This window comes from Lygodium microphyllum, chromosome 26, assembly GCF_053477565.2.
Source record: "Lygodium microphyllum isolate KBCC chromosome 26, Lygodium_microphyllum_v1.1.10, whole genome shotgun sequence".
Lineage (NCBI taxonomy): Eukaryota > Viridiplantae > Streptophyta > Polypodiopsida > Schizaeales > Lygodiaceae > Lygodium > Lygodium microphyllum.
In genome coordinates this window covers 50,538,824-50,550,856 of record NC_141160.1, presented here as the reverse complement: position 1 = coordinate 50,550,856, position 12,033 = coordinate 50,538,824, and the positions used below count along the sequence as shown (strand labels likewise).

General features: G+C 38.8%; 1 protein-coding gene across 4 annotated transcripts; it reads right to left on the bottom strand.

The window, feature by feature from the left end:
- Nucleotides 1-1,727: 1,727 nt before the first annotated feature.
- On the bottom strand, nucleotides 1,728-6,004 carry LOC148013252 (uncharacterized). 4 transcript variants are annotated; one of them, XR_015688810.1, is made up of 3 exons: nucleotides 5,705-6,004; nucleotides 5,429-5,575; nucleotides 1,728-2,816 (listed from the first exon to the last, which is right to left on the bottom strand). XR_015688810.1 is itself a non-coding variant. In XM_087667664.1 (3 exons), the coding sequence occupies exon 3, from the start codon at nucleotides 5,188-5,190 to the stop codon at nucleotides 3,646-3,648; it is 1,545 nt and encodes a 514-aa protein (XP_087523790.1). In that variant the 5' UTR covers nucleotides 5,191-5,291; nucleotides 5,429-5,575; nucleotides 5,705-6,004; the 3' UTR covers nucleotides 3,095-3,645. The 4 variants fall into 4 exon arrangements, 2 of the variants coding, with proteins under 2 accessions (XP_087523790.1, XP_087523791.1); XR_015688811.1 differs by having other exon boundaries at nucleotides 1,729-2,758; XM_087667664.1 differs by lacking the exon at nucleotides 1,728-2,816 and adding an exon at nucleotides 3,095-5,291.
- Nucleotides 6,005-12,033: the final 6,029 nt, after the last annotated feature.

The following is a 12,033-nucleotide window of genomic DNA, read 5'->3' as shown; positions in this document are numbered from 1 at the left end:
CATCAGCCTGATCTAGTGCGCTCATTGATACTATGGGTTGTGTGCAAGAATTGATCAGTCCATCTCCATTGTATCAATGTTCTTTAGTCAGTGCACTATTCTTCCTTTATCTTCTACTTCCTCTCTCTCTCTCTCTCTCTCTCTCTCTCTCTCTCTCTCTCTCTCTCTCTCTCTGTGTCTGTATCTCTCTTCCATTGTGCACTCGCAAAGTTCACATTTGAGGTGGCAAATTTTTTTGTTTTCTAGTTGCATGCAATTCAACCCTAATGTAGACCAACAATGACCTTTTAATCTATTGTCCACTAATTAAATTTACAACAATCTTCGTGGATCACTGAAATACACAAGCACACATCCCAAGGCAACCATATGTACCCTAATTCTTGATGGTTATAGACCTAGGATTGGCAAAATCCCAACAATACTTTAGATTCAACCATGATACTCCACAAATTAATTTTCATGACTTGAACATGCATTAGATATGAAAAGAGAAGTAAGATGAGAGAAATCTCTAATTTTTTGCCCAAAAAGTACAATAGTAATCACTATCCTTGATAAGTATCCAACAACTATTGTTGCTCAAAAAAGGCCTTCCACAACAATCAAGCCCCTATTCAATCTCCAAATCAAGCCATAAGCCCCTATTGATACCTTGGATAAGATTGCCTACTGTTGTTAAGGTTTTGTTACTACAAATATGTGCACAACTACCATTTTTGCCCTCAAGATTGCCCTCTCTAACCATAAAGTTGCTCTCCACACCCTTCTCTAACCTTGCATGGCCCAAAAAGGAGCTAATTGCCATGTGCCAAGTCAACCCCTAGCACTTGGTAGACCTACTCATGCAATTTGAACATCTACAAATGAATTTCCAACAAATTTTATTTAAAAATTTTGAAAAATAATTGGCCTTTGTCCAGGTGGCCACTATGAATCATTGAGTTTAAGTCTCCAACCATTGTGAACTTGACAATGTTCAAACTTTTCACAAACTCAATGGCACCAAAACCCATGACACCAAAAGTCAATGGGCTTTGGGAATGACACCAAAACCCATGACACCAAAAGTAGTTCCCAATGGGCTATTTAATGTCTTGACCAAGCACTATCTCAAACACCCATTGGCACCCTTCAATCACTATTTTTACCAATGTCCCCCACTACCAAGGGTAAGATTGTTTATCTTCATGACTAATATTCAACTTAATCACAAGTGCATAACAAAAAAGCACAACTTCATTGTCCCAAGAGAAATAAGTTAGAAGATTCATGATCCCATGACACGCACACGCATGGACACACGCATGCACACACTTGCTCACATATTAAAACAAGCCCCAAAAAAAGAGAGAATATAAGAACATGCTGAGGCTGCCATGTAGTACTGGTATATGGGTTGGTCTTTCTTTGCTTCCTATATTAGATAGTGAATTTTCACTTTGCCAAAAACAGCATCTTAACTAAATTTGGTGTAATAGGGTTCTCATGCATTTTCTAAAGATGGGAGTATGAAACATTGGTAAGCATAAAGGCCTTTGTCCAGGCAAACATCAGTTACAAAAACCACTTCAATAAAAATGCACTTCAACACTCTGCAGTGGAAAGAGAGATTTTGAAGAAAATATGTAAATAGACTCCCTCTTAAATCACAGCTTTTTTTTTGCCCAAACAAAAAACGCAATTTCAATTTGGGGATGCTGCACTACTTCCGTGAAAACAGTTCTGCAGTTTGAACTCCCATTCAATGAAAACAATTTGGATTTGTTGTTTTGCTTCCATTCCATGATAAACAAGATATCAAATTGTTCACGGGTGCACTTCTCATTGTTTTGCCAAATAGAGTACACGTACAACACTTTTTTTAGATGTTTTTGACTTTGGTTCAAACATAGACGCCTCCATGGATTGCTGTAATTCAACAGGATGGTTGCGTACAATTTAAACCACCAAAAAATAAAGAGCAATGAGTGCATCTTCCAGTAAAGTATTCCTATGTAAGATATCTGGCACATGGGTATCCCTATGTAAGTTATGTCTTGTGCCTGTCACATGAGTAAGAGCAGCTGGTGATGACTTGCCATGCAGCAAGACAACTGCTGCAGTGCTGAAAATTGATTGCTGCTTCTGCCGACCGGCAAGAAATGGCTTTGCCGAGATGAATCACTGCACACCAGTGTGTGTGTGGAGTGCCCTGTGCCTGTGACCTCGTTTGCTCACAATCTGCCCTGCTACTGGCAGTGCCTGTGACCGCGTTTGCTCACAATCTGCCCTGCTACTGGCAATGCTCCTCTGGTCTCCACATGAGTAAGAGCAGCTGGTGATGACTTGCCATGCAGCAAGACAACTGCTGCAGTGCTGCAAATTGATTGCTGTTTCTGCCGACCGGCAAGAAATGGCTTTGCCGAGATGAATCACTGCACACCAGTGTGTATGTGGAGTGCCCTGTGCCTGTGACCTCGTTTGCTCACAATCTGCCCTGCTACTGGCAATGCTCCTCTGGTCTCCACATGAGTAAGAGCAGCTGGTGATGACTTGCCATGCAGCAAGACAACTGCTGCAGTGCTGCAAATTGATTGCTGTTTCTGCCGACCGGCAAGAAATGGCTTTGCCGAGATGAATCACTGCACACCAGTGTGTGTGTGGAGTGCCCTGTGCCTGTGACCTCGTTTGCTCACAATCTGCCCTGCTACTGGCAATGCTCCTCTGGTCTCCACTTTCACCACAGTGCCCCTCGTGGCTGATGTACCAAGCCTATCTGTCTTCATGCGCCAGTTTGGGGCCTTAATGCAAATATTTATGGACCAAATGGCGAGCTTGAGACATCAATAAAAGAGAGAAACCATAGAGACAGAACAAAATCTCAGAGATCAAACATTGAGAACAGTTGCCGGGCATACTGAGCAAGAGAACAAAATCTTCTCCAGTCTACCATACAGTGAGACCCAACTCAATAGTCTGTAGTCTTAACATCTGGAATCAAAATGTATGCAGCAGGGAATGCTAAAGCTAAAAAGGAAATACTGATCCATAAAACCTTATTGCATCACAATGCAGATTGATTTCTAGAATGAAAAATAGGGAGCAAAACATCAACCACTAATCAAGCCAGCTAATAATTACCACAGACTGCAATAAAAATCATCCAACAAACCCACAAAGATGCTCTGCTCCTGCAGTGCTGTGATCAAGCACACACATTCCAACATTACTAATTAGCAATGAATTGGAATCATCCATAGTAGAGACGGAACTATTTGGGATAAACCTGCTGACATCCGTGAACTCTAACCATATTTAGAATGGATTTTGTTTTCCAGAAGCTAACATGTGTATCATGGTGTGAACCGAATACATAATTATATGATCAGTCTTTAATAGACAATTTACAGTTCCAACGACCAAAGCTATTAGTAGTATGCTAACAGGCAGAGCACTGATTATGCCCATAGGGTTGACATGGCTTGGTTCAAGAAGTCGCTAACATGGGCCATGGCCACAATTCTACCATGCTGGCAGAAAGAACTGAGACACATCAATGGGATTTGTAAGGGTGCAACTTCTGTCCATGCAAATGAGCAAGCTTACAGTATTAAAAGGGTCTCTCATTCATCGACAACAAACATGGTAAATTAAAGGAGTTCTTCAGTTCTTCCTGCTCTCTGTAATTCCATTCTTTGCACTTAGAATGGCTCTTTCCAATTCTCTGGAAACATCAGAAGTGCCTGAAGGAGTTCTTTCAGAATTTGACACTTTCATGTCTACACCTGAATCTTTTCTTGGTCCTGAATCTTTTCTTGGTCCGTCTCTCTGTCCCTTTCTCACATCACCATCTTTCCGACCCTCCTCCCCACTATTCCTTGGTCTTGGAGACTCCAACATTGGAGACCTTAATTGAGACTTCGGACTTACTTGTTCTTCCAATGATAAATCTCCAGCAGAACTCCACGCCTTGCTGCTTCCCCGGGTCTGGACTTGAGAGCTCATGTCCTCCATAGCTCTACGAAGCACTTTGTTTTCCACATACATGAATTGCAGTTGCCTTTTCATGGAGTAGCACATGGCAGCTACCTGAGCTAATTCTTGGTTCTCCTCAACAAAACCTACAAGTGATAATCCTTGGTCTGAGTGACCTGCATTGCTAGTTGAAGAGGTGTCTTTAGGCTTTATCACAGGTGGGAGAACCCGCTCAAAGCTGATCTTATCTAGGAGGAGAGAAGGCAACTTCGAGAAGGAAAAGGATGGCAGGTTGCCATCCCATTCTTGAAACAGCTCAGTAGGTGGCCTGACACCCCACCGCAGGTTCAGCAGGGCTTGGCTGCCGACAGGTAATGAGCTGTGGGCAATGATCCTGCTTCCTCCAAGACTCTTACAAATGCCTGCCATGGACAGACCAGGTCTCTGGGCCTCCTTAGTATGCTCCTGCAATGTCTCATCAAGTGCATGAGCTACTGTGCCACCAGCCCCCAATCCTGCGTCAGAATCAGTATCAATGCCTTCCCCTTTCTGCTTTCTGTCCCCGCGACCTTTCCGTTCTTTCTCAAATCCTTCAATCTTCAAGGAGAAATTGGAGCCAATCACCACATTGCCAGACTCAACCAAAGGGCTGCGAACCCTCTCCTTCTCGTGAAATCCTGCACGCTTGTTGGCCCCTTTGGCATCTCCATTAGAAAGTGGGGTTGAGAAGCCAGAGTTGTCAAGCTTGTGAGGTGTGATGACATTTGCTGAAGGATTGTCACAATTCTCATCCAGAAATACATGCTCAGAGGTTTTCAATTCAGTTTTCTGAACAGTATTATCGTTTCTGACTGCACGATAGGTATGCAGAGGCTTGAACTCCTTTTGTATGCTGAAGTCTCCTACCCTGGGTTTCAGTCGCAATGCAAACACAGGCTGCCCACCCTTTGGAGCAAACTGGAACTCTGCAGTCAAAGTTAGGGGAGTGCCATACGGTGAACCCCATGCTCCCAATCCTGTCTTCACTATCAAGGACAACGTATTGGGCTCATTTGGCTTAAAAGCCAATTTGATGCACGGACCCGCATGGAAGGCCGTTCCCACATGCACAGCAAGGTCTCTGCTATCACCTAATGCAATACCTGATGAAAGCGACGCACTTCCCAGCTTGACGGGGACCTTGGTGCGCAACAGAGGGGTGCGCTCCTCCCGAAACTTAATCGAGGCCTTCATGATGCAAAATTAGCAGCAAGTTCTGGCAGCCTCGCAGGTTGGGAGGTCCCTAATGTTCGAATCCACAGAAGCAGTAGTTACGGGAAACCCTAATCTGCTACCTGGTGCGTGAATGGCACACAGAGATTAAGCAAGAGAAATTGCAAAAGCATCCAGTATTTGGAGTCTGGCCTGATTGCCGCAGAGGTGAAAGGAATTAAGAGACACACAGACACATAGGGAGGAATAAAAAACTCACCCGTTCGCTCGCCGGTTAACGATTAGGGATGGCGTGCCTGGATAGCAGCACCGCAAGATGAGCCTTCCTGGCTACTAAGCGTGTGCACATGTGTATACATATACAGTGGCGATGGAGGGTCTGGCAGCCTCGCAGGTTGGGGGGTCCCTAATGGCACACAGAGATTAAGCAAGAGAAATTGCAAAAGCATCCAGTATTTGGAGTCTGGCCTGATTGCCGCAGAGGTGAAAGGAATTAAGAGACACACAGACACATAGGGAGGAATAAAAAACTCACCCGTTCGCTCGCCCGTTAACGATTAGGGATGGCGTGCCTGGATAGAAGCGCCGCAAGATGAGCCTTCCTGGCTATTAAGCGTGTGCACATGTGTATACATATACCGTGGCGATGGAGGTCAGCTCTGTTCTTCTCTCTCTCTGTGTTTCTGTGTGTGACTGCGTCTGTGCTATTGATTACGCCCACAAACGATACCGTTCTCTTTGCTGGTCACGTCACGCGGTGCGCGTTCAATGACAAGCCCAAATCGGTCCTGAGGCTGTGGGTATTGAGAGAGAGAGAGAGAGGGGGAGCGACGAGAGAGGGGTGGGGGGGAGGGAATCCTTGTGTGTGTGTATGTGGGTGTAGTTGTGGGTCTTGTGGCGGCCCATGGTGTGGCATTTATCAAGGTGCTGTCCTTAGGTACCTGTTCTCACCACAAGCCACAATGCACACCATTCTTGGGCATATTTGATCTTCTAAGCTGCAGATTAAATTATTCCATAGCTACTAGCCGATATAAAGACCTTGTCCAAGCTCCTCTATCATAGGCTGGTTACACACCAGGCAAAAACCCGCCCACCCTTCAAATTGTCCATTGTTTCCTTTGCACACACTAGACATAGACAATATCAACTAATTCATGCGGTTGTCTTACTGGTTAGAACATGAGGCTATGTAGGGGATTAGATAGAGGTTAAGAGGTTCAAGACCCGTCAGTAGATGCTATATATTTATTAAAATAAAAGCAATTGTCTGCTTCCCACTCAACCATGGATTCGCCCCTTGAATGGGGGATCTTCTTTGCCCAATTTTATCCATTACACAAATTTTGCGAAGCCAATCGTCACATAAGCATAAAGCCCCTTCCTTTTTCATGTTGAACTATCCATCTAAGCTAGTGTGTAACTGGCCATATTATTATTAAAATGACCCTCAATTTTAAATGTAAAAATATTTTCTTCAAAAATTTCAAGGGTTTGTTTTTCCAATTAAAAAATTCACCTGACATTAAACCTCCATTTTCATAAACAATATCTTGAAATCTTTTTCTCCAAAAGTTTTAAGTGTTTGTTTTTCCAATTAACAATTCACATTACTCTAAACCTTAGTTGTTATAAACAATAATGAAAACAATATTCTTAACCATACTCTCTCTTGTGGAGAGAAGAGTTAGAGGCAATGTATGTGGATATTTAAAGATAGTATGGCGTACACACATTGTGTGTGTGTGTGTGTGTGTGTGTGTGTAATTTTTTTTGGGGGGGGGGTGTAAGCACAATGGCACATAGCCTATTTCAAAGCATTTATGAATGTGCTTTTTAATAAATTCTATGCAATTTTAGTAAGGATATATTCACGAACATAACAAAAGAAATGCATAAGCTACATCATTAACCAAGACAAGTGCACCTTTATCAATGTTTCTTTAGTTTATTGGTTCTATGAAGAGGGATGTTAGAGGAGTGTGGCAATGCCTAAATACAATGTGGTGCAATTTGTGCATCTATTATGTATATTATTTAGATGTTTGCCTTGGGGATCTTCAACCAATGAGAAGGCTCCCAAGCCTCTCTGGCACAAGGAGAAGAAGTTTGGTACTCAAGAAGTAAAGAGGGCTTTTCTTAAAGGGTTTATGGTATTTATTTTCTATTCTATATATTATTGAGAGCTTTGCCTTGGGGATCTCTAACCAACTAGAAGGTTTCTATGTGACAAAAGGAAAAGAAGTTTGGTACTTGAGAAATAAAGATGGTTGTTTCTTGAATGGTGATTTAGAGTTAAATTTATTTTTTATCATCTCTGTGTGTGTGTGTGTGTGTTTAAAAATAAATAAATAAAAAAGTTAGACATATGAAATGATATGAATTTTTAATGGTTGAACATATGCACGGAATGTGTATATACTTTAAAAACATCCACAAATGCATGTATACTAAAAAGGAGTTGAATTTATTTTTTATTAAACTCTATAGGATGGGATAATAATTTTAATGGTCGAACACGTTCATGTAATGTATATATACTCTAAAATCACACAAATGCACATAGACTATAAAAAGACATGAATAATATATGCACATATACATATGTATGTATGCACACATGTGCAAACACATACATACATATATGCAAACGTACTCATATACACGTAAACATCTATGAATGAGAGAAAAATTGGAGAGAGAGGGAGAGAGTAGAGGAGAGAGAAGATATACACTTATAAAATATGCACTTACAAACATGCACACACTCATATATGTAGACACATATCCAAACGCATATATATATACAAACATGTGCATGCACATATATACACATACACACATATGAGGTGAAGAAATATGAGATACAATAGGAATAAAAAAAGGAGAGAAAATAAAATTGATGAAAAGAAAAGAGAGGATACATATTTACCAGACCACATTATGGACATAACGTATTAAATATGCATATATATACATGAATGCATACACATACGCATATATGTACACACACACATACAAAGCATAGAAAAAACAAAAAAAAAGTTTAAAAAAAGTATGTATGTGCATGTGTATTATTCACACACACACACACATCTGCGTCCCCACACACACATTTATTACGTATTAATCATTAACTATTAACAATTATTCTATAAATATTACTTAATTTATAATCAATACATATATGTATAATTAATATTTATATTACATAATAAAATATGTACAATGTATGCATACATAATAATTGATTAATTGATTAATATATATATATGTATTAATTAATATATTATTATTTTAAATATTATATATATATATCACATGTATTATTTTTATTAATCATAATATTTATATAAGTATTTATGTATTTGATTAAATCTAACAATTAATTTTTATAAAATATCTATAATTATATTTTAATTAACATATATATAATTATGCACATATATTATTAATTATTAAATATGAGAGAGAGAGAGAGAGAGAGAGAGAGAGAGAGAGAGAGAGAGAGCAATAAGAAGAAGAATTACTTCTTAATATAGTTTATGGGTTGTCAAATTTATGTGATGTTATTAGCTTAGTGTGTGACGATAATATGCATGTAGTCATGATAGGTTGAATGTGAATAGAAATCACCATTAAATGTGTTTATCTTTGAGAAACTTTGAGAGATAGTCGTAAGGTTTTGTTGGAGATATAGTTTAGGCTTTTTACTCTATATGCATTAGTGAGTGCCACATTTCCATGTATTGCATTTCATGCATCAAACAATCTAAGTTGCCAAAGCTTTAGAAGTTTGAATTATGTTTCTGATATCAATCTCCCATGAATCCTCTTGCCACATGAAACGTGCTTTCTCACCAAGAGAACATCGGTATGAAGTGTTGAGAGATTCTAGGTGGGAAGCGTTTAGTTCTATATATAATTTAGAGGTTTGCCTTGGGGATTCTAAATCAATTAGAAGGCTCCCAAGCTTATGTGGCACAAGAAGGAGAAGTTTGGTATTCAAGAAATAAAGAAGGCTTTTTCTTGAAGGGTGAGTGGGGGTTATATTTATTTTCTATCATCCCTCTCACTCTCTTTCAATTGAGCACACTTATATATACACACTCTCTCTTTTGATTGAACACACACACACACACACACACACACACTCTCTCTCTCTCTCTCTCTCTATATATATATATATATATATATATATATATATATGAAATGAAATTTTTAACTAAATATATAAAATGATATAATATTTTAATGGTTGAACATGTGTTGCAATGTGTACATAATCTAAAAACATGCACAAATGCAGGTATACTATAAAAAAAGAGTTGATTTTCAATTTTTTTAAATATATGGGATGAGATAATAGTTTTAATAATTGAAAATGTTTATGCAATGTATCCATGCTCTAAAACCATACCCAAATGCATATACATGCTCACTCACACACACATAAACATATATGAGAAAAAAATAGAGAGAGCATATATGCATATGAGAGAGAATGGATACACACTTATAAATCATACACACATGAACATATGTAGACACATACATCCAGACACAAATGTGTGTGTGTGTAATCTATACATATGTGCATACACACATACACATGTGTACATATGCACACACATGAGGTTAAAAAAGATGAGAGACAAGAGGAAGAGAAAGAAAGAAGAGAAAATAAAAATGATATGAGGGAGAGAGAGGACGCACATATATGAGACCACATAAATACACATATACACATATATATATGCACATGTACATATACACAAGGTATATAAAACATAAAAAGAGGCAAAATGAAAAAATGCACTCGTGTGTATGTATGTCATTTGCATACATACATATATGTATACACACATACATATACATACATATATAACATATACATATGCATACACACATATATACACATATACATATGTATACACACATATATATACATACACACGCACGCATGTACACACACACATGCATATATGCATACATACTCATACACACATAAATATATATGAGTAAGAGAAAAATGTAGAGAGAGAGAGAGAGAGAGAGAGAGAGAGAAAGAGAGAGAGCATAGAGAAGAGAGCATGGATACACATTTATAAAACATCCATCTACATACATGCACACACGCACATGAGAGAGAGAGAGAGAGAGAGAGAGAGCTAAAAACAAAAGAGAGAGAACCCAAATACAACACCTTTGTATGAACTCTTTTGTCACATGAATCATGCCTTAGGATGTGAAGTGCCCTAATTGTTATTAACATCGGTACAAAGCATTGGCCATAAGAGAATCTAGGCATGAAACACCTAGTATGACTTAGTGGCATGGGGCTTTTACGTATTCCTTGCAAATTTAAAAATAGAAGTGCCTTAAAAAAGAGAATAAGAGTAAAACACCTAGAGTCAATCCATTAGCTCAAAAGAAAGCAAGGATGTATATTGAATCCAATGAGGCACCTTGAGAAAAATAAATATTTTAAGAAGGGCCTTTGGTCAAGTTGACCAAGTCTTAATATAAGCCTCGTTACTTATAGTAAGCAATGTTCATTTGCATGGAAAGAAATGGCCTAATCCCATGGAGATTGACAATCATGCAGTTCTACTTGTACGAGGAAATTACACTCTTTACTATAATTTGTGCATTATGAAAACTTACTATATAAGTGGAACAATAAGAACTTACTAAGTCATTCATTGCACCAATTTGGTGCAAAAAGTCTGTACCGGTAATGTGCCTTTTGTTTTTTTTAAAAAATGCAATAGGTCCATAAAGATAATGCACACAATTGGTACAAAACCAGTGACATAAACAATACTAGTTGCTCAGTGCCTAGATTCTCTTGGTGCTTTATGTCGATGTTCTCCTGATGCAAATCAAGGTTCAAAAGAATGTTTCATGTAGCTATACATTTGACAATCCATAAATTATATTGAGAATTGCTCTTCTTCTTCTTCTTCTTCTTGGGGGTTAAAGGCCACATGTGCCTAATGGCCTCCATTTACTTGTATACAAACCTGCACATGTACACTACAAGTGGTGGGTGCCCATCACTGTCACTTTATTCTTTATTTTTTTCGTGACAAATAGAATAAGGGAAGACATGTCAGACATTGTGACCATTAGAGTTCCTAGACACACATCTCTCTCTCTTCTTGCTTGAACATCCATAGCTCTTACTTTCTTCTTGCTTCTGCTTGTGCTTCCATCTTTCAATCACCTTTCAACTAGTGTCAGAGTCTACCATTGGAGGAACATGTTCCTCAATGACTTCAACTTGTGACATATCTATAGCTCAAGCTTCCGTGGTTGTCATTATCTCTTTTTCCCAAGGTAACTATTGATGCACAGCTTGTTTTGTACTTGTCAAGCTTATTTTAGGGATTATAAAGGCCATCAGTAAACCAACATTTCCCCACTGATGATCCATGCCTATGCACTACTAGTTGCATTATTTCTATCCCGGTTGCTACTCGGATATCCCTGGCAGCAGTGGAAGCTTACTATCTTGTCTATTTGCCCATAGTTGGGTTGGCATAAACCATTGCATTTATTACATTAGTGTTGTAATTATTACTTTTAGCATTCTTTGGGAGAGCTGACACTTTGATTTGGCAGTCTTTTGATTTTAATTTGTGGACCACTACATCCTCTTTTGCTCCTGCCCTTTTGCCCATACTTTTGACATAGTTTTTGGGGCTGTTTTGATGTATTTATAGTATCCCATTCTCTTGTTATTTGCAATCCTTTGCTGTCATTATGGTAGGTACTCCTCATGAATCAACTAATAGTGTTATTTTGAACATTGAAATGCTTGATGGCAGCAATAATATTGGAAGATGCAAATATGGCAAG